Below are 24716 nucleotides of genomic sequence, written 5' to 3'. Positions count from 1 at the left end.
ACCTATACAGCAATCATTCAAAGTTATGACAGCATTGAATAAGGCGTACTTACAATGGGTTTCTTGTAGCTGTGGCTTCACAGTTTCCCCATAGTCATGTATCTCAATTTGGCAACTGTCTTGCAATTGTGACATTACAGCATCTCATGGTCATGTAATCACAATTTGCAACCTTCATTGTACTGGTTTCCAACAAGCAAAGCCAATGGGGAGGCTGACAGGAGGTTCCAAACGATAGCAACATGACTGTGGGAAGCTGCCACTGCATGGGATTCATTTAGTGATGACATCTGCCAGAATTGCCATTATAAATCAGCATGGTCACATGACACCATGCCTTTCACAAATATCTGACACTGCAAAGGACAACTGCAGCTTTGGAATACAAAGCTGACACCAATCTTTATTATGATATGGTTTAAAGATATGGTCTGAGTGCATCTGAAAGAAGAGCTCCAAGCAAATCTACAGCTCTCAAGAGGACAAGTTTGGGGGTTTTTTTTCTTCACAGATATTAACAACATCAAGAATTGAGAAAAAAAAGACATGATAGACATTCCAGAGAACAAAAAGATTTTAGTCACAAACTAATTATCTAAACTTCACTGTCTTTTGCTTCTTTAGTTTGCACTCCTTTCCCTCTGGGAATTGGGATTTCCTTCCACAATAGTTAACTATGACCAACACAAACTTGAAAGAGCAAGGTCTCTAAATTTTGAATCTTGTAAAATTTTAAGTTTTTCCCCCCCACATAAACAGAGACAATAAACAGATTTTATTGTTTCTTGCCATTTGTGTAAAGTTTTCTCCTAGAACTGGAATTGGTGCTATTTGTAACAGATAATTTATTTTGAGGAATACATTAATTTTAATAATTGCAATTGTATTAGTATTGTATCAGTCCAATAATATCTGCTCAGGAGAATTCAAATGACATAATCATCTCACTCATTGCTTCCTGTAAGAAGGGCTGCTAAATTAGCTGCTTGCAGCAACTGTGAAGGGAGATGGCATTTCCTAATTTACTTTCCATCCCTGAGATAGCATTTAAAGAAATGCAAGACAGTGGAAGGCATATTCTTGCAGAGATACTGGACTCCATGGGTTCTTGTTAGATGGCAACGTACATATTAGCTTAGGAGACAATTATTGATGGTTTCATTAAGATCTAGGTCCCATTTTCCTTTCCTCCTTTCCTCCTTTCATCCTTTTCCCTTTCCTGCAGCAAAGAGACTACTAAATGTAATTATGAGAACATTATAAAAAGAACACATCACCACTGATTTTGATAAAGGCAGTCAGTCATTGCTTCACTAGGCTACCCTGATTATTGCAAATGTATTGTTTGATGCTCTGTATCTGTAAATGTAATCGTTTATGTAAGCAATAATATTGTTTGCCTTACTTAATCTTCTGTTCTTTTTGAACTGCAGTTAAATTGTAGCTGTCAAAATTACAAATGTGTTGGTTATCATTAAGTGGTACCCAGCTTAAAGCAGACCACAACTCCATGCACTGAGATAAGATTAGACACCTTGAAATGCACCTAATAAATCAACTTATAAATTATATAAGACATCCTTTATATTCCAAAGAGCTCAGGAGAGGACTGTGCTGCTGATGCATCTTACTAAGAGTTGCTCATTATAACAAGCTACATACAGTAGTGGCCAAAATTGTGGAAACCTTTTGGGAAAAGTGTATTTTCTAAAACTAGCTAATAACAGCACTTTTTTTGGGGGAGTAGTACCATAAAATTATATATCAATGGAAAGATAATTTAATCAAGAATGTAATGCAATAACTTTTATGAAGGATTTGCTATTAGAATAGCAGTTTCAATATAAAGAAGAAAAGTGAAATACGTAGAACAAATGAGATATACAAAAATTATCATGTCAGTTAATACTTAGTTGGGTAACCTTTAGCATGAATTACAGCCTTACAATGTCTTCCCATGGAGTTAACCAAGTCTTTTAGTTCTGCAGCTGTTATAATGTGAAACCAAGATTGAATGATTGCTTCTATTAACTGGGTTGTATTACTGGGTCCCTTCTGACTAACAAGTTTCTTTGGTCAGCTCCATAGATTTTCAATTGGGTTAAGGTCTGGGCTATTCCCAGGCCATTCCATCAGTGGAATATGATTATCTTGAAACTCAAAATAAAAGTGGTGTTATTAGTCATCAAACTTAAAAATACTTTCTCCAATAGGTTTCCACAATTTTGACCACTACTGTAGTTTTCTCTACCTGCATATAATTTTGAGTAAATACAATTTACGGCACATCATTTATATGTTATTTTGTTATTTTTGTATTTGTATTTTGTATTTGTATGTATTTGTATTTTGTATTTGTATGTTATTCTGTTATTTATGTATGTTATTCTGTTATATCTGTTATTCCTCAGGATCTTAGTATTACCGGAATCATTCCACTACTCTATATTTTTAAATTCAGGTAGTCCTTGACATACGACTGGAATGGTACCTGCTATATGGTATATCATGATGGTTGTAAATTGGAACAATGGTCATTAAACAAACCTATTGTAGAGCCTGGCAGTTTTGATGAAAACTGGAAGTAATTTTTTGAAAAGTATCATTGTAAAATGCAGTCAGGTGACTGTAGGATACTTTAAACAGCTATAAATGCAGCTGTGTGGCCAATGCATGAAGTATGTTCATGTGGTGAGGGAAGAGGCACTGACACAGCTTGGGAACCAGGTCATAACCCCCTTGTTCTATGAAGGTCATAATTTCAAATAGTTGCTAAGCAGCTGTAAGTCAAGAACTAGTTACAATGCACATAAGTACCAGAAATATAAAAGGCACTTCTTATGTTATAATTTATCTTCCGGCTCGTCATCGACAGCAGCTCGGGAGTTCACGGCTTCCATGACGGCCTTAGACCTGACTCAAGTAGTTGATGGACCTACTCACACTGGGGGTGGCACACTGGATTTGATTTTTATCTCTGGTCAGTGGTTGAGAGATCTGGACTTGAAGGAAATAGTCATTGAACCTTTGTCATGGTCAGATCACTCTCTCCTTCGCCTGGACTTTCTGACCGCCATTCAACACCGCAGGGAGACGGAGCCAATACGTTGGTTCCGTCCCAGGCACCTGAGGGACCCGGAGAGGTTCCGGCCGGAGCTTGGGCCACTTACTGAGGGTCTGGCTCACGGCACGGTTGAGGAACTTGTTGCGGCCTGGGAACGGGCCGCGGCGGGGGCCTTAGACTGTGTTGTGCCTTTGCGGCCTCTGACCCGGCGCAGGTCCCAACCAGCTCCTTGGTTCTCCGAGGAGCTGAGAGGGATGAAGTGCCGGAGAAGACGCCTAGAGAGTTCCTAGAGGTCTAGCCGTTCAGAGGCTGATCGGACACTAGTGAAGTCCTATAATAGGACTTACCTAGTGGCATTGAGGGAAGCGAGGCGTTGCTACGCCTCCTCCCTCATTGCGTCGGCAGATAACCGCCCAGCCGCCCTGTTTCGGGTGACCTGCCCTCCTTCACCAGGGGAGCGGGATGACCCGTTACAGGGACGTGCTGAGGAGTTTAACGGTTCTATTCTATTCTATTCTATTCTATTCTATTCTATTCTATTCTATTCTATTCTATTCTATTCTATTCTATTCTATTCTATTCTATTCTATTCTATTCTATTCTATTCTATTCTATTCTATTCTATTCTATTCTATTCTATTCTATTCTATTCTATTCTATTCTATTCTATTCTATTCTATTCTATTCTATTCTATTCTATTCTATTCTATTCTATTCTATTCTATTCTATTCTATTCTATTCTATTCTATTCTATTCTATTCTATTCTATTCTATTCTATTCTATTCTATTCTATTCTATTCTATTCTATTCTATTCTATTCTATTCTATTCTATTCTATTCTATTCTATTCTATTCTATTCTATTCTATTCTATTCTATTCTATTCTATTCTATTCTATTCAATTCTGTTCTGTTCTATTCTATTCTATACTATTCTAATCTTTTCTATTCTATTCTATTCTATTCTATTCTATTCTATTCTATTCTATTCTATTCCATTCTATTCTATTCTATTCTATTCTATTCTATTCTATTCTATTCTATTCTATTCTATTCTATTCTATTCTATTCTATTCTATTCTATTCTATTCTATTCTCTTCTCTTCTGAATTCTATTCTATTCTATTCTATTCTATTCTATTCTATTCTATTCTATTCTATTCTATTCTATTCTATTCTATTCTATTCTATTCTATTCTATTCTATTCTATTCTATTCTATTCTATTCTATTCTATTCTATTCTATTCTATTCTATTCTATTCTATTCTATTCTATTCTATTCTATTCTATTCTATTCTATTCTATTCTATTCTATTCTATTCTATTCTATTCTATTCTATTCTATTCTATTCTATTCTATTCTATTCTATTCTATTCTATTCTATTCTATTCTATTCTATTCTATTCTATTCTATTCTATTCTATTCTATTCTATTCTATTCTATTCTATTCTATTCTATTCTATTCTATTCTATTCTATTCTATTCTATTCTATTCTATTCTATTCTATTCTATTCTATTCTATTCTATTCTATTCTATTCTATTCTATTCTATTCTATTCTATTCTATTCTATTCTATTCTATTCTATTCTATTCTATTCTATTCTATTCTATTCTATTCTATTCTATTCTATTCTATTCTATTCTATTCTATTCTATTCTATTCTATTCTATTCTATTCTATTCTATTCTATTCTATTCTATTCTATTCTATTCTATTCTATTCTATTCTATTCTATTCTATTCTATTCTATTCTATTCTATTCTATTCTATTCTATTCTATTCTATTCTATTCTATTCTATTCTATTCTATTCTATTCTATTCTATTCTATTCTATTCTATTCTATTCTATTCTATTCTATTCTATTCTATTCTATTCTATTCTATTCTATTCTATTCTATTCTATTCTATTCTATTCTATTCTATTTTATTCTATTCTATTCTATTCTATTCTATTCTATTCTATTCTATTCTATTCTATTCTATTCTATTCTATTCTATTCTATTCTATTCTATTCTATTCTATTCTATTCTATTCTATTCTATTCTATTCTTCTATTCTATTCTATTCTATTCTATTCTATTCTATTCTATTCTATTCTATTCTATTCTATTCTATTCTATTCTATTCTATTCTATTCTATTGTATTCTATTCTATTCTATTCTATTCTGTTCTATCCTATTGTATTGTATTCTATTGTAGTCTATTCTATTCTATTCTATTGTATTCTATTGTATTCTATTCTATTCTATTCTATTCTATTCTATTCTATTCTATTCTATTCTATTCTATTCTATTCTATTCTATTCTATTCAATAACTTTTATGAAGGATTTGCTATTAGAATAGCAGTTTCAATATAAAGAAGAAAAGTGAAATACGTAGAACAAATGAGATATACAAAAATTATCATGTCAGTTAATATTTAGTTGGGTAACCTTTAGCATGAATTACAGCCTTACAATGTCTTCCCATGGAGTTAACCAAGTCTTTTAGTTCTGCAGCTGTTATAATGTGAAACCAAGATTGAATGATTGCTTCTATTAACTGGGTTGTATTATGGGTCCCTTCTGACTAACAAGTTTCTTTGGTCAGCTCCATAGATTTTCAATTGGGTTAAGGTGTGGGCTATTCCCAGGCCATTCCATCAGTGGAATATGATTATCTTGAAACTCAAAATAAAAGTGGTGTTATTAGTCATCAAACTTAAAAATACTTTCTCCAATAGGTTTCCACAATTTTGACCACTACTGTAGTTTTCTCTACCTGCATATAATTTTGAGTAAATACAATTTACGGCACATCATTTATATGTTATTTTGTTATTTTTGTATTTGTATTTTGTATTTGTATGTTATTCTGTTATTTATGTATGTTCTGTTATATCTGTTATTCCTCAGGATCTTAGTATTACCGGAGTCATTCCACTACTCTATATTTTTAAGTTCAGGTAGTCCTTGACATACGACTGGAATGGTACCTGCTATATGGTATATCATGATGGTTGTAAATTGGAACAATGGTCATTAAACAAACCTATTGTAGAGCCTGGCAGTTTTGATGAAAACTGGAAGTAATTTTTTGAAAAGTATCATTGTAAAATGCAGTCAGGTGACTGTAGGATACTTTAAACAGCTATAAATGCAGCTGTGTGGCCAATGCATGAAGTATGTTCATGTGGTGAGGGAAGAGGCACTGACACAGCTTGAGAACCAGGTCCTAACCCCCTTGTTCTATGAAGGTCATAATTTCAAATAGTTGCTAAGCAGCTGTAAGTCAAGAACTAGTTACAATGCATATAAGTACTAGAAATATAAAAGGCACTTCTTATGTTATAATTTATCTCATAGTATTGAAGTATGTCAATCTGGGCTTTAGTTGCATGCCATATTTTTCTGTCATAGGTATGTTTTTCTGAGATGAATGAATCTTCAACCAAAGATCTATACACAGTGGTGTGTTAAATGTATGAAAGTCAGCTCTGCTAACTGTTTTGAGGCCCCCACACTACATCATAAGCTTCAAAACAACTGATAAACACTAGGTTCATTTCTTTCAAACAGCTCAAAAAATCCCAGAACATTTCACAATTGCACAAGCCAATACATGTGGTTCTTGCATGCCAGAATGTGAGAAAAGTTGCTTGTGTCATAAAAGAATAACATTATCTCTGTATATTACATGGTTGATTGATAGTTCATTCTAATTCACCAGTGGGTTGATTAATAAATTTAAGTGAAAAAATAAAATGAATGTTTGCAAACTATATGAAACTGTTATCTGTTAAAATATTCCCAGTCTTTAGTTAGTTTGCATATACTGTATGTTGCATGTGTTTAGTTTGATATGGTTTTGTTTGTTTTGCTTAGCCATGACTTGGAGGCTGTTTCCTGCAAAATATTTTGAACTAGATTTCACTTTTACATGTTACTGTGTGAACTGCCTGTTGATAAAATGTGGCTATCTGCCCAGTAAAATTGAAACAGATGATTCATTTCATTTAAATCATACTTGGCTAATATCAGGTGGTAAATAACTTCTGCCACGGATGAAACTTTTTCTCATTAAAATTGTATTTATGATATTTTTATCCACTGAGCTGGTAGCTTGCATATGGCTCTATGAAATGATAAAGGAAAAAACCGCCTTCTATGGTGGTGAATAAAAGGAAGAGAAATCTGCTCCCATACACACTTCTCTGGTGATTGAAAGAGCTTAAATAAATTAGACTAGAAGAAAAAGAAATATATAATAATAATATAAGATGATATGATATAATGTAATTAAGATATAGTATATTATATTTATCATATTAGAGATTGTGGTGGGACATTGTGCGTAATGTTGTTCTTTACATATGTTGTGTCTTAACACAATGGCTCTACTTATTTTTATCCCATTGGAAAGTTTAGATGTCTCCTAACTTTTACACATTTTTTTCAGTCTTCCAAATCGTTTTTAGTGAATATCATATTGATTGACTGAATACTAATACTCGTGCCAAGTGGTTATAGGAGCTTTTTACTTTGAGTAAGTAAGTACCCAGAAAAATGATACATTTAATATCAAAACCAAACTGATAGCAAAACCAAACTGCAGATAGATGAGTTAATATGGCTGAGACAAGAATTGTAAAATTGTGCTACTATTATATCCTTCTCAATAAAAGGAATTTCTTGAAGATCATCCAACAGTCATAAGTTCCAATGATAACCTGAAACTTATTTAGTGATGCTAAAAATCATAGGAAGCAGCTTTAAAACCTTAAATTTACAACTATATGCACTTGCATATTGAAAATAACTACCTAGTAGTTTTTTTCTCCCTAAAATATAGGGAGATACAATTTTGTTGCCCTTGAGTGAATCCACTTTGTTTTAACTAGCTGTCAAATGTTATTGGGAAAACTTAACCATTATCCAACTTCTGAGACAACTTAGATGAACCAAGTAAGATAGCAGTGAATGCAAGGTTGGGGAGAGATGGGACATTTTCTTCTATTGTATTTTCAAATCATAGAGCAACAGGAAATATTATTGACTGTAGATGAGTGGAAAGAGAAAATGTAGAGCTGAGTGGAAGACAGCTTGAAAGAAACAATTACTAACTAGCTCAAGTTTTATTTCAGATGGCAAAACATTTCACGTGATCATAATGTTTGTTGTATATTCATAATCTTAATTATTACATATATTGTTCATTAAAAATAGAAGAATTACATATAAAAACAAAAGCAAAACACTAAAACAATACTACTATCCTGTTAAATGAAGCTGAACCAGAGGTGGTATTCAGCAGGTTCTGACCAGTTCTGGAGAACTGGTAGCGGAAATTTTGAGTCGTTCGGAGAACTGGTAAATACCATCTCTGACTGGCCCCGCCCCCATCTATTCTCTGCCTCCCAAGTCCCAGCTGATTGGAAGAAAATGGGGATTTTGCAGTAACCTTTCCCCTGGAGTGGGGAGGGGATGGAGATTTTACAGTATCCTTCCCCTGCCATGGCCAGCACGCCATGCTATGCCATGCCACACCCACCAAGCCATGGCCACAGAACTGGTAGTAAAAATTTTTGAATCCCACCACTGAGCTGAACCAAATTATGCCACAAGTGCCCATGTAAAGAGTTATGACAAGAAATCAATACAGATTGACTTTGTTGCTAAATGAGGACCATTTATATGTAATGGAATGTATAAATGACCTTGGGGAAAGGAAGAAGATGATGATGTCTAGGAAACAATCAGACAATGGAGGCAGGAGCCCACTATGTCTTAATGGTATGAGAAAGAAACTTAGGAAAGGCACACCCTAGTTAAGATTTGTAGCATTATGCTAATGAGCCTTACAATAAAGTAGAATTAATTCATCTTGTGTTTCCTGCCTGGTTTAGTGGCTGACATCAGTCTTGCAAGCCTGAAGACACAAACTTCCTGCCTCCACTTTTAAAAATTTGATCTCTTGGGATGGATTTTCCTAAGTTTCTGTCTCTGAACTTTAAGCAACTGGGGACTCTTGCCTGGGGGCTCTTGCCTGATTTCCTAGGCAGCATCTTCTTTTCCCCCCAAGTCATATATACATTTCATTAGTGGTGATATTGAACTGCTGATACAAATTTGAAATGAGAGTTCTGTAGTAAAAGCACCACATCACTAATACTTGAATATTTCCAATGGGCGTCATCCAGATTTTGGAGGCTGAATTTTAGGAAGAAGAAGTTCAATAAGGAGTCTCAAGTGAATTAGGAATTTACAATTCCTTGAAGCTTAAAGGAGGAGTGCAGCAGGGGCTCAACCCTCACTCTTATCCTAAAGTTCAGGAGAATACCAGATATTCAGTAACATTCTGAAAATCATCAGAATGGGAGCCATTCTGATCTTTGTGGTGGGGAGTAAAAGGAACCACAACAGAGAAGGTGTACTTCCTGAATCTCACAAGGTAACACTGTTTGATCAGTAGTGATAGAGCACACCCTCTTTGCCCAATTGCCACAGATGTATAAATAATCAGAGCAGGCTCACTCATTGTGTAACAATTTCCCCTGAAACAGGTTATACCAGATATTCTGTATTGTATTAATGGTTGGACAATTTTCACCAAAAACAATTTGGGAAGAGACCTAGGTAGAAGTATCTGTCTACAACTAGTCATGAGACATTAGGCAATTAGAAACCAGGCACAAAGAGTATTTTTCCCTTAATATGTGTGGATTATTGCCCTTCCCTCCATCTTTCCAGCCATAAAATAGGCATTTTGTGTCATTCTTTTAAAGTTGCAATCTCTGCACTACAATGGCAGGCCTGAAATTGGCTACAGGTTTGGGTTATTTATCAGTTTCAGTCAGATTCCAGTCTAACAAGTTTATTGTTTCCCACTAAGTTCTTTTGAATTTGATGAAGCTCTGAATAGACTTGATAAACATGACAGGGAAAGTATTATTGATGAGAGACATGTTTGATGAGAAGAACAAAATCTTTGCAGGCTGATATCTCCTGAGATCTTCAATTTGAAACAATAGGCACATTAACACTGTCAAAATATTTACTAAGTCTGCACTACTAATAATCTTCTCATCATTCCTATCACCCATCTCCTCCCACTTATGACTGTATGACTGTAACTTTGTTGCTTGTATGATTTATATTGATTGTTTCCTAATATGATTTGATTGCTTATGTGTTCCCTATGACGATCATTAAGTGTTGTACCTTATGATTCTTGATGAATGTGTCTTTTCTTTTACACCAAGAGCCTATGCATCAAGAAAAATTCCTTGTCTGTCTAATCACACCTGGCCAATAAAGAATTCTATTCTATTCTATTCTATTCTATTCTATTCTATTCTATTCTATTCTATTCTATTCTATTCTATTCTATTCTATTCTATTCTATTCTATTCTATTCTATTCTATTCTGCAGTCACTAGAATCCAGTGGTAACTCTTTATATACTGGAACTTATATGGTACATAAATCCTTGACCTCTACTTGATATGTTGCATGAATCTGTTTGTTTCTAACAGCTTCTGCTCTTACATGCTATAGCCATACAGATCAAAGGATTAAAAATTAGATTAGAAACTGCATGTGAAAGACACTGTCCATATATTTTAGCACTGTGGCCTATATTGTTCTACAAACTTCAGTCTTTAAAGACTCTGTAATAAAATATGCAAATAAGGAAAACAACAAACTTTTGAACCCTATGAAGGGAAAGGAAGTACAACATGAGAGATATCAAGACTTGACAATACAGGCAGTCCTCAGCTTACAACTTTGCAAATTACACTTTGTTTAGTGATCTTTCAAAGTTACAATGGCATTGAAAAAAGTGATTTAAGACCATTTTTCACATGACAGTTGCAGCATCCCCAATGTCACATGATCAAAATTCAGATGTTTGACAACTAATTGATATGGTAATTGCAGTGTCCCGGGATCATGTGATAATCTTTTGTGACCTTCTACAGGCTAAGTCAATGGAGAAGCCAAATTCACTTAACAACTGTGTCACTAACTTAACCAGTGCAGTAATTACTTAACAAGAAAGGTTTTACAATGGGGCAAAATTCACTTAACAATGTCTTGCTTAGCAACCGAAATTTTGGACTCCATTGTGGTCCTAAGTCAAGGAGTACCTGCATATTGTTTACACTTGGTATATACAAAGAAAGAGTTGCTGTAAGTTGGAAAGTCATAGAGAAACAGATTCTATACAAAGAAATATACACTGGGTAAAATTCATAAAACAATGAAAGCCTTGTTGGATAAATCTGTAAGGATTCAAGAAAGAATCTAAAGTAATACCTTATAAATCAGCCACTCAAGAAGACAGTATTTGAAAGTGCAAAGCTTTCTGGAAAAAGATTAAAACTTGATGAACCCATAATAGGGATGGAGGATTTCAAATGTCAATCTGCTGGAACTCTAATTCTGGTAAAAATGGATTGCCTAAGTTTCCTCACTGTTATCTTCATCTTTTAGAAGTACAGATAGGAACAGGGGGATCTGATTATCCGGGATGAACTGGTGAAAGTGAGATTGTAGGAATTTTGAGGGAAAATGGCTACGTGATCTTGAATCTGTAAGAAGAGGGAGATAGAATATCATCACACTTACTTCCTAACCTTCCAGAAAGAGCTCAGATATAGGGTTTTGTGGCTAAAAATCTTTGGAAAAAAATGTTCAAAAGAGAAATTCTGAAAGCTGAAATAATGAGAGCATCATTACAAAATATTCCTGTCAGGAAGTCAGTGTGGCTGCACAGGAGCTCTCTCTAACATTGAGAGTTAAAAATGACAAGTATTAAAAATGGATAACTAATAATGAATGTAATAAAATAGTACATCTAGAAAATAATACATTTTTGTGAGTTGCCAAGAGTTACATGCTATCTCTTTAAATTATTTTTTTGCAGCAGATAACAGAGCAACAATGCCTTCCATCTTTTCAACCCTCCCTCCCTCCCTCCCTTCCTTCTTCCCTCCCTCCCCACTATCCCTGCAGACTCTTGGTGGGTTTGGATTTGCTTTACAGCAGATAAAGAAGTGGAAAAATGTTCAAAAGAGAAATTCTGAAAGCTGAAATAATGAGAGCATCATTACAAAATATTCCTGTCAGGAAGTCAGTGTGGCTGCACAGGAGCTCTCTCTAACATTGAGAGTTAAAAATGACAAGTATTAAAAATGGATAACTAATAATGAATGTAATAAAATAGTACATCTAGAAAATAATACATTTTTGTGAGTTGCCAAGAGTTACATGCTATCTCTTTAAATTATTTTTTTGCAGCAGATAACAGAGCAACAATGCCTTCCATCTTTTCAACCCTTCCTCCCTCCCTCCCTTCCTTCCTCCCTCCCTCCCCACTATCCCTGCAGACTCTTGGTGGGTTTGGATTTGCTTTACAGCAGATAAAGAAGTGGAAAAATGTCTGTTATTGAGACATTTAAAAAAAATAGGGATTGCCTTTGTTGTTGTTGATTTAAAACTCCAGAGTATGATCTGACCATTCTAAAATATACAAGAAAAAAGTAAAATAACACATAGATTCAAGGCTTTCATTAAAAAAAATATAGTAGAAAATCAGAAAGCATGGATGTTTATAATACAGTAAGAAATTTATAATCTCCTGACTCTACAATTAATAATCTCTGATATATACTTTATGATTCTGGGGCAGACATCATATGACTGGCCATTGACACTTAACATTGCTGTCCTCATGAGGGCAAAAAGCAAATAAAACGGGAGACTGACAGGCTTTTCTAACCTAGACTTGGCAGTAAATTCTTTGAAAATAAATGGTTTAGTTTAGCTCTTTAGTTTGATGTGTCAGAAGACCCATAGACATAGCTTAACTAAATTACAATCTTGCTTGTTGTGTGCCACCCAAAGTTACTTCTGGGAAGATGAGCGGCTATATAAATAGCTACTTATTATTTATATTTTATTGTTTATTTTACAAACAAACAAACTTTTACTGCAGACAAAAAGTGAAGCCATAGACAAAAGTCAATTGATGTTGCAAGAGCTAAGTTTTTTTTTTTACCTTCAGAAGTTTAAACATGTGGCTTCTTCCACCCATCTTTTTGAATGAATGGATAAACACAATGTCTAATAACTCTGAAGCCAAGTAATCTCTGAATCTATAATAGCTTCTCTAATCAGGAAACTGCTGATTCTTACTTCAACCTTTCCAATTTATGCATGTATATTTGTTCATTGTAAAATGTAACTCCTCTTTGTTAAACAATGATCAGAAAAAGCAATGAAATAGACAACAAAAACAAACCAAATTCAAATAAAAAATTAGGAAAAAGAATTCACCAAAAGTTTGTTTTCTCATTTGAAATGATCTGTACTTTCATTTAAGTCAGAAAAAAATAGTCAGCTTTCTACATATTCTCATTTACTGATTTCAAAAGAAAGGGGGGGGGAAAGGTAAAAAGGATATCATTGTACTTATTTTATTTATTTATTTTTTTACCTTGCCTTTATTATTTTTAAAAATAACTCAAGGCAGTAAACATACCTAATATTTCCTCCCTTTCCTATTTTTCCCACTACAACAACCCTGTAAAGTGGTTGGGATGAGAGAGAGTGACTGGCCCAAAGTCAACAATCAGTTTTCATGTCTAAGGCAAGACTAGAAGTCATGATCTCCTGGGTTTTAGCCTGGTGCTTACCCACTAGACCCATGATGGTGAACCTATGGCATGCAGAGGTGGCATGCAGTTTCCTCTCTGATGGCATGCGAGCCATCAGTTTAGCTCTGATGCACATGTGTATGTGCTTTCCGTCAGCCAGCTGGTCTTCAGGTCTCTGCCACTCATGTGTGGGGAGCGGGGCACATGTGAGGGGGCCATATGTGCATGCACAAGGCAGGGGGACATGCAGGGGGCCCTCGTGTGCATGCATGGGGGATAGGGCACGTGAAAGGGATCTTGCACGCATGTTTGGGTCATGGCATATGCAGGAGAGCCGCATGTGCATGCACAGGGGTGGGGCGCATGCATGGGGGCCGTGCACACATTTTGGGGTTTGGGCACACATGAAAGGAAAAGGTTAGTCATCACTGCCCTAGACCAAACGGCTCTCAATTTTTTATATTGAAAGCTGTAAAAGGAACACCTTAAAAAGTTCAGAACCTATAATTTTTCTAGGGAATTAAATCAGTATGAGGAATAATTTTCCATTATTCAATTTACTGTCAACCTATAGGCAAGGCAAAACAAACTGATCATCAATTTAAATCATTACATTTAATCCTTGACTTGCAACAGTTTGTTTAGTGACCGTTCAAAGTTACAGTGGCACTGAATTAAGTGATCTATGACCATTTTACACACTTGTGACTATTGCAGCATCCCCATGTGTCAGTGTATAAGAGTTCATGATTTGGAACAGGCATAGCAACAAGGTCAGCCAATGGGGGCTGTTTGGTGGTTCAGACAGTTAGGAGCCTGGGCGTGGCTCAGTTCTGTATACAGGAGAAGTCCTTTCTCTGCTGTCCCCAGCCTGTGTTTGTACCTACTTACAATCTCTTCTCTCTACCATATTGGAAAAACCAGGGTATTATATATGTTATTATATATATAAAGACGTTTTGAATCCTGCTGAATTGTCTGATTGTGTGTGCTGCAGCAAACTCGGACACCATGGTCAGGTGATCACAATTCAGATGCTTGGCAACTAACTCATATTTATGAATGTTGCAAAGTCCCAGGGTCATGTTATCTTCTTACAAGCAAAGTCAATGAGGAAGCCAGTTACACTTAACAGTTGTGGTACTACCTTAACAACTTCAGTGATTCACTTAACAACTGTGGCAAGAAAGATCATAAAATGGGGCACTTAGCAACAGAAATTATGGATTCAGTTGTGTCATAATTTGAGGACTAGCTGTATGTTATATCTATCCAACAAATCTGTCAAATGAATTTCTAAAGTCACTTATTTTAATGGTATGAATCTGATTGCTTCCATGCTTAAACTCTTACTGGTAGGTTAGCTTGAAGAATAGTATTAGTGCTCATGCCATTGCAAAACCTTTATATAATTTATCCACTTAGAACTGGATGACCCTATGAATCTTTAGCTATTGGATTTTTCACTGGTATTTGTTTAATTAGTCCCACATTACCAGTATTCAACTTTATACATTAGGAAACTCTAATTCCAAGCTGTTTTTTAAAAAGGATATTACTTTTCAGCAATAAACCTGCTCCTGGTACCAAGATAGATAAGTACAGTATAGAATTTGGATTCTGGCCAATGCTGTTAATCTGCGGTTTTTCAGCTTGACTTGGCCCTTTTAAAAATTAAAAGCCAGTTGTCACAATTGGCTTAAGATATAATATTATAGGAAGTAGCAGTAGTGTCCTATTGATCTCACAATTGCTCTTGTAATACAATTCCAAATAGTATGTATTACTGTTACATGTCTCATTTTTGTTTTCTTATGCAGTGAATGTTATTTATTTATTATTTATTTATTTTATCACATTTATATACCGCCCTATCTCCCAGGGGACTCAGGGCGGTTCACAGGCAAGTAAAAAGCACATATAAATACAGACTAAAATAACAGTTAAAAAACTTATTCTACATGGCCGAATTATTAAAAGCAATATAAATAATAAAACCCATTTAAAACCAGTATAAATTTAAAATCTAATCCAGTCCTGCGCAGATGAATAAATATGTTTTAAGCTCGCGACGGAAGGTTCGGAGGTCCGGAAGTTGACGAAGTCCTGGGGGGAGTTCGTTCCAGAGGGTGGGAGCCCCCACAGAGAAGGCCCTTCCCCTGGGTGTCGCCAGACGGCACTGTCTAGCCGACGGCACCCTGAGGAGTCCCTCTCTGTGAGAGCGCACGGGTCGGTGAGAGGTATTCGGTAGCAGTAGGCGGTCCCGTAAGTAACCCGGCCCTATGCCATGGAGCGCTTTAAAGATGGTTACCAAAACCTTGAAGCGCACCCGGAAGGCCACAGGTAGCCAGTGCAGTCTGCGCAGGATAGGTGTCACACGGGAGCCACGAGGGGCTCCCTCTATCACCCGCGCAGCCGCATTCTGAACTAACTGAAGCCTCCGGATGCCCCTCAAGGGGAGCCCCATGTAGAGAGCATTGCAGTAATCCAGACGAGACGTCACGAGGGCGTGAGTTACCGTGGATAAGGCATCCCGGTTCAGAAAGGCGAACGGGCGCCCCGGGCGAACCTGGTAGAAAGCTCTCCTGGAGACGGCCGTCAAATGATCTTCAAAAGACAGCCGTTCATCCAGGAGGACGCCCAAGTTGCGCACCCTCTCCATCGGGGCCAATGACTCGCCCCCGACAGTCAGCCGTGGACTCAGCTGACTGTACCGGGATGCCGGCATCCACAGCCACTCTGTCTTGGAGGGATTGAGCTTGAGCCTGTTTCTCCCCATCCAGACCAAACACCGGGACAGCACTTCGATAGCTTCGTTGGGGTGGCCCGGTGTGGAAAAGTACAGCTGGGTGTCATCAGCGTACAGCTGGTACCTCACACCGAAGCCACTGATGATCTCACCCAATGGCTTCATATAGATGTTGAACAGAAGGGGCGAGAGAATCGACCCCTGCGGCACCCCACAAGTGAGGCGCCTCGGGGCCGACCTCTGCCCCCCTGTCAACACCGTCTGCGACCGATCGGAGAGATAGGAGGAGAACCACCAATAAACGGTGCCTCCCACTCCCAATCCCTCCAACCGGCGCAGCAGGATACCATGGTCGATGGTATCAAAAGCCGCTGAATTCCTGTTCTCTGTTCTCTGATGTACCCTGTTTTCCCCAAAATAAGACATCCCCTGATAATAAGCCCAATTGGGCTTTTATGCGTATGGCATTAAGGCCAAGCATTTATTTCAGGGTTCAAAAAAATATAAGACAGGGTCTTATTTTTGGGAAAACATGGTACTACAGCAAGAAATTGAAGGGAATATGGAATAACCAGAGACTACAAGAAAGAATCCAAATTCTATACTGTACTTATAAATAACAGAACTGTGGTATAATAATATACCCCACTTTCTTTAGGCATTATTTCATGTTCAGTTAATAATTTTGTGTGCCCTGTCCGACATACAAAGAGGGATGGGTCTCTTCACTATTCCAGTTGCATTGAAGATTTAAGTCAATAGGTACATTCACCCATGATTGTCTATAACTTCCAGCCTTTGTTTACATGTGAAAAATGCCATGAGATCCTACATTATCAGAGTTCTACCTCCCAAAAAGCAATAAGTAGAAATAGGATCCCCTTTGGAGATGTTGTAATGGCTCCGTCTGGTGCTGGCTTGGCTGATGAGGAAATTGCTGGCTCCAGGGACTTGGGGAAAAGACTCTGTGGCAGAATCAGAATGGTCAAGGTGAAGTTGTGCCAGGAGCTTTGAGGGATCCAAGAAGGAGCAGCTGGAAACTGGAAGCAGCTGCGCAGTGCAAAAGTGAAGTTGCCACCCCTGCCTGATTCCAGGTTGTACAGAAGGAGGTGCAATGGAGGTCGGTGACATTACTTACAAGGAGGCAGCCTTGCCTCTCCTAATGAGGCATACCAGTCGGCACGTGTTTACCTTGAACCTGGAGACTGGCTTGTAATATATCCATCCATGAATACTCATGACTCATTGCCTTGAACTCATTGAGACTGTGTTGCTGTTGTTGTGCCTTGCACAAATTGAAGTCAAGTTGCTATCATCATGCCTTGCATCCATTGAAGTAAAGTTGCTTTCACTTTGCCTTGAAACCAAGTTGATTTCATGTCTGGAGTCTGGAGAGTCATGGTTGCTTTCAGTGGTTGCTGTACGCTGCTCAGAATTCATTAGTTCACGTTGCTGGTGCTGCCCCCGGCCCATATTTAAGGTGTTGGTTACGACCTTTAAAGCACTCCATGGCTTAGGGCCTGGGTACTTACGGGACCGCCTGCTGTTACCATATGCCTCCCACCGACCCGTATGCTCTCACAGAGAGGGACTTCTCAGGGTGCCGTCCGCCAAACAATGTCGGCTGGCGGCCCCCAGAGGAAGGGCCTTCTCTGTGGGGGCTCCCACACTTTGGAACGAGCTTCCCCCAGGCTTACGTCAAATACCTGACCTTCGGACTTTCCGCCGCGAACTGAAGACATACCTTTTTATTCGTGCGGGGCTGGCTTAAATTTTAAATTTTATATTTTAAATTTTAAACTACATAAATTTTATCGATTTTAAATTTTCTACTAATTTTAAATGGGGTTTGGTTTTATAAATTTTAAGGTTCTAGGCTAATTATAATAAGTTTTTTAATTCGTATTTTAAATTGTATATTGTTTGTATTTTATTGTTGCCTGTACACCGCCCTGAGTCCTTCGGGAGAAGGGCGGTATAAAAATCAAATAAATAATAATAATAATAATATGCCTTAGGTGCAGAAGAGACTTAGGCTTGCCTTGTTTCCATTGCTTTAGCTATGTGTGCTCAGTATTTTTGGTGAGGCCACTTATAATTGACTCTGAGGACGGCACTATCCATAAAGTGGGTCCTGAGGAATGATTATGGGGTTGGTTGTGTAAAATAACCATGCTTAACCCTGGTCATGATATGTATGTACAGATCAGGGGTGAAATGCTCCCGGTTCAGACCTGATCACCCAATCCAGTAGCAATGGCAGTGGGTAGTTCAGAGAACCGGTAGCAAAAATCCTTGCCCTCCCCCCCATGCTCAGCTGAGCCGTGCGATCATCAGAGGTTTTTTTTTTTTTTTTTAAAGCATTTTTCTTCAGCTGAAAAAATGCTTTTAAAAGTAAAAAAAAAGCCTCTGATTATTGCGCGGCTCAGCTGGGATCGTCAGAGCCTTTTAAAAGCATTTTTTCTATAACTTTTTCGGCTGAAAAGGTTGTAGAAAAAATGCTTTTAAAAGGCTCCTCTGACGATCCCAGCTGAGTTGCCTGATCGTCAGAGGCTTTTTTTCCTCTTAAAGGCAAAAAAATGCTTTTAAAAGAAAAGCCTCTGACGATCAGGCAACTCAGCTGGGATCGTCAGAGCCTTTTAAAAGCATTTTTTACAACCTCTTTGGCCACACCCACCCAATCACATTATTCCCCACCACCAAGCCATGCCCACAGAACCGGTAGTAACAAATTTTACATTTCACCACTGGTACGGATGTGCTATAAGCATATAGTATTTCTTCCCTTATGCACCAGAGAAGAAAGAAAGAATTGCTCACAGTCTCCCATTTTCTAGCCTGGTTCCTTAACTGTAGACTAGACTGGCTCATTTAACAGTTTTTAATACAATAAAAATCCATATAGAATACTTAATAAATTGATGTTAGAGTAAGCTAAATTAAATGTTCAAAGGTATAGAGACACATGGAATAAGGAACTGAGGTATCAATTACATACAAGACAGGAATGATTTTTGCAGCTATAGGTCACATTTCCATAATTTAAAATATATAATTAATTCAAATTCGTATTTTTAATCCACCGGACAACAAAGCATATCTTTCAGTAGGAACTGAGGAGTTCATGCTGTTATTGTACATGTGGTGATGAAAATGTACCACTGTTCGGGTGTTACTTTCCTGTGTTTTAGTGGCTCCTTTTGAGACAGAAATTATTTTGCATATTGATTGTGCTCTGGAAGGTCAGTGGTTATTTTAGATGCTCATGTTCTTTTCAATTATACAGTTTGAAACTTAGAGCAAGACAATGAAAATGGATATTTTCTGCTTCTATAATTAAAATTAAAAAAAACTACAAGGTTGGAAAGAAATCTAATTTGTGCCAGTCATTCAGTAGTACAAAGGACTTACCTCTCTATATTAAAATAAATATTTTTCTATAAGAACCCTTATTGCAGTACTATTTAGAAAATTAGATGTCAAATACCAATGTAGTTGTATAATTTTCTATTTTTACTACATTTAAATAGAAATAAATATTGGATTGTAATTTTGTAGTATGACATGAATGTAGATTTGTATAGGAAGAAATATTCTTCTGAAGTTTTTCTATTTTCCTTGATGCTTTTATAAAAATTAAAAACATAGCACATGAATGTTTATATTAATTTCAGAATAAATGAACCGCATGAGGTCAACTAACACAGTCATAAATTACCATGTAATGTGGTAATCAGGCTTTTTTCATCCTTGCAATACTTGTGTCTGCAATATGTATGTTTAGGGATTGAAATTCGGGGGAACTAATTTTTTTTGCAGTGACTTTTGCCATATTGAATGAGAAAACATTGAGGAAGATTCTGTTTCCATATTCTGTGGATAATGATAAAAGTTGCCAGTTTTCTTTTAGAAGATAAAGTAAAGCTATCTTTTCCTCAAAATCACAAAACAAGATCAATAGTAAGAAAAAAGAGGAGGCATAGAGGAGAAAGGACCATGAATTTTCAGCTGCTCAAAGAAGCAACTTTGTTTTCTAGATCACCTGTTACATCCTCACATTTTTCAAGGGGGGAAATTACAGACAGTCCTCATTTAGTGACACAATTGGGATCAGCAACTTGGTCATTGAGACAGTTGCTGAGTGAAACTTAATTGGGTGGACAATATTACTTCAACTTTTATGTGCTTTACAGACCTGTGAAGGTCATAAATGCCAGAATTGGTTGCAAAGTTACTTTCTGATCACTGTTGTAACTGTGAACAATCATTAAATAAGGACTACCTATATTGCTTTTCTTCTCAGGTAGAAAAAGCCCCCTGGCATGGAGCCTTTGAATTTAAAATTTGTGTGGAGCTCTTTATATATGTATAATAATTTTCATGGATATGGAATATCATAGATATTTACTACTTAAAAAAATCAGGAACCATAAAATAAGCGACATTTGACAGAATTTAACATAACATAACATAACATCAGATAATTTGATACAATAGATACATCAGATAATTTGATAATTTGATCAGATAATTTGATACAATAGACAAAGGCAAGGTAGCAATAATTGGTTCCCAGAGATGTTTGGGAACATTTCTCCATCTGATATAAGCCCCAGAATTTTAAGCCTAGTTAATAATTTTAATGTATTTATCACAATCCTATAAACATATATGGAATGGAAACACAGCAGCCTGAATATGCTCTGATCTGATTTAGATGGTCTGTCCTTCATTTCTCTGACAGGAAAAAGCCTACAAGTTAACTCTTTGTATAGAAAGTTTGTTCTTTGGAGAACCTCAGTTTAGAGAAAGAAAAACAACCTTGTTTTAACCTTGTTTTCTAGTTATCTGATTGGGTATTCTATTGTTACAGGTTGCATTCTGACCTGTTCTTGTGTATATGAATTCACTCATTTATAGAAGGGATGAAATGGAAGGATATTGTCCATTTTTTACCTTTTTAAATTGTAGTTTCTGTTGCTTTCCCATCCCTAAAATAGTTTTTGATAAAGGCTGCTAAGTGAAGTGGGAATTAGTAAAAATCATGCTTTCTTCCTGTAAGGGAGCCCAGTAAGCATAAATGTGCTCATGAATTATCTAATTTATCTAATTTAATCTATTGCTTCAGAAGCTAAATTCAACTAGATGCCACACATAATGAATCAATTGTTGACCATTTGTCATTTGTTCAGTTGCATGGAATAAGAGACTGATTTAAGGAATATTTGAAATAAAACTGGTTTTGATTTTTTGCTGAAACTAGAATAAAGGAATTGGTGTTTTATGGGTTTAATGATTAGAATGAGTAGCTTCCAACCTTCTTTATGGGAATTACAAATAAATTTATCATTTGTGTTCCCTTAAAGAGTTTGGAAGCTACTTCTTTTTACTGTTTACTGTTTTTTCTCTTTCTTTTCTCTCTCTACTCTATTTTATTCATCTCTTTTCTTTACGCTTTACTTCTTTTCTGAAATCACTAAATGTATTCTTTTTATTTCAGGTCCACTGATTATGGTACAACATATGAAAAGCTAAATGATAAGGTGGGACTAAAGACTGTGCTGAGTTATCTTTACGTCAGCCCTACTAATAAGAAAAAGGTAAGGAAACTATTTCTCAATAAGTAACAAAGTGAAAAATAAAAAAAAGCTTGATTCAATTATTTGACAATTCTAAATCTAAATCAAGAGCATAAAGTAAGTTGAATATTTTTAAAAAAACATATAATTTTCTATTGTTAGCATGCTATTTTCTATAGGTAATATACCACTTAATCTCTAAATTTCAGTTCTTATATCTGGGAATGAGCCCCCCCCAGATCTCCATAGAATTTTCTTCATGTAAACACACACAGAATTGATGTAAAATTGTATACAAATCTAGAAAACGGATTGTATCTTCATTCAAGGGACCAATGGCTTCCAATACTAGTTTCCTTTTTCTAATATGTTTGAAGAATCTTTTGTTATTTGTCTTCACAGTTCTGGCAATATGATCCCCACATTTTCTTTCTCCCTCCCTCACTGTTATCTTTCTTTTAGAAGATTTTGTGCTTCTTGTTGTTTTAATTATGGCAGGTCTTCCATTTCTAAATTATCCTTTCTCAACCCTAAAAACTTTATTCTTCATGCAACTTTTCAGCATAGTTCATTTATTTTAAATGCTCTATAGAATTCCTAAAATTAGCTTCATTATGCCAATATGCTGCTTAGTTTTAGGCTATGGAGTTAGTTTAGCAATTAATTCTGCACTTCTAATTCAAAATAACCTTATGAGCATATAATTAGATGTTAATGTAGTTATATATGTTTTAATAATGCCTGTCTTTTTAATAGTAAGTTTATTAAGAATTATAATTAGAACAGTAAAAACTAATGCAAATTGGAAAAATTAAAAAAGTAGAAACAGTAGATGTAGAAAAGAAAAAATAGAATGAGAAATAGAAAATAAAGAAAAAATAAAAATTCAGTGAAGAAAATTGAAAGAAATATATAAAGAATATTTATATATTAATTGCATAAGTATAAACAATTTTAGTAACTTTTCACCTTTTCTTAAAATACAATAAATAAAGTCATCTTCTTGTCCAGAAGAGCCAGTTCTTGTGCTGGATCTTCATTCCACCACAGTTAGTTGTTGGTTCTGTTTTTCGTGGAGCCATTTATGTCTGCCATTTCTTCCCTCGAAATCAACAATACTCATTTTAACTAAAAGAATTTTCAGTGAGATGACCAAGTAGGAAAAATAATGTATGATAATCTTTCTCTGAATTATGACAAGCTTTACTCCTGCTAGTAGCTTATACCAGTTGTATGTATATTAATATAATACTATGTAGTTGTCATTTCATTACATTTCCTGGTTAGTGGGATATAGAAAACACTATGTTAAGTCGTGGTGGCACAATGGTTAGAATGGAGTATTGCAGGCTAACTCTGTTCACATTACTAAGAGTTTGATTCCTTTGATCCTGACTGGCTCAAGGTTGACTCAGCCTTCCATCCTTCTGAGTTCAGTAAACTGAGGACCCAGATTGTTGGGGGCAATATGCTGACTCTGTAAACCACTCAGAGAGTGCTATAAAGCACTATGAAGTGGTATATAAGTCTAAGTGCTATTGCTATGTTGCAAAATATTCTCTCATTTTGAGTCCTTAACTTGAATAGAAAAGGGTCAGCATGCTTGGGTAAAACTCAGTATTTATTGTACCTAGAGGCATATAGGTTTGAACTAGTATTGTCCCTCTTAGAATAGAATGCAGGATATTGGTCTAAAACTTGGCAACTCCAAATCTCAACCAGCAAATGCTCAGTCTTACATATTGGAAAAAAGAACCCTAACATCAAGTACAAACTTAATGGACATTACCTAACTGACGATCCCCACCCTGTCAAAGATCTTGGAGTTCTCATATCAAATGACCTTAATGCCAAAGCACACTGCAACTACATAGCAAAAAAGGCCCTAAGAGTTGTAAACCTAATTTTACGCAGCTTCTTTTCTAAAAACTCTACACTACTAACTAGAGCATACAAAACATTTGCCAGACCTATTCTTGAATACAGCTCATCCGTCTGGAACCCATACCACATCTCTGACATAAATACAATAGAATGAGTCCAGAAATATTTCACTAGAAGAGTTCTTCACTCCTCCGAAAACAACAAAATACCTTATACCAACAGACTTGAAATCCTGGGATTAGAAAACTTACAACTCTGTCGACTTCGACATGACCTGTGTTTAACACACAAAATCATCTATTGCAATATCCTTCCTATAAAAGACTACTTCAGCTTCAATCGCAATATTACAAGAGCAAAAAATAGATTCAAGCTAAATGTCAACCGCTTCAAACTTGATTGCAGAAAATATGACTTCTGTAACAGAGTTGTTAATGCTTGGAACTCATTACCTGACTCCATAGTCTCTACTCAAAATCCCAAAATCTTCAACCAAAAACTGTCTACTATTGACCTCACCCCATTCCTAAGAGGGCATGCATAAGAGCACAAAAGTGCCTACCGTTCCTGTCCTATTGTTCCCTTCATCATATCTAATTAATATAGTTGATGCATATTTTTTTACTTATATATATATATATATTCTTCAAGATATGTTGTTTTATCTATGACAATTGTTTGTGTATACTGTTGTGACAAAAAGAAATTTAAAAAAAAGAAATATTGACATAGGTTCTACTCATATTGGTAAAATAGACTTCTCTAAAACTGTTGTGCCAAAGCTACAA

General features: G+C 36.0%; 1 protein-coding gene across 1 annotated transcript in view; it reads left to right on the top strand.

Moving 5' to 3' along the window:
* Positions 1-24716, top strand: part of SORCS3 (sortilin related VPS10 domain containing receptor 3) — a 603184-nt gene that overhangs the window by 229963 nt on the left and 348505 nt on the right. The window contains exon 3 of the mRNA XM_058189116.1: positions 21966-22065. Within this exon, the coding sequence (XP_058045099.1) occupies positions 21966-22065 (100 nt within the window). The remainder of the gene's footprint in view (positions 1-21965; positions 22066-24716) is intronic.

The sequence above is a fragment of the Ahaetulla prasina genome, chromosome 6 (assembly GCF_028640845.1).
Source record: "Ahaetulla prasina isolate Xishuangbanna chromosome 6, ASM2864084v1, whole genome shotgun sequence".
NCBI lineage: Eukaryota > Metazoa > Chordata > Lepidosauria > Squamata > Colubridae > Ahaetulla > Ahaetulla prasina.
Note: the sequence above shows the minus strand (reverse complement) of the source record. Positions and strands in the feature narration are given on the sequence as shown.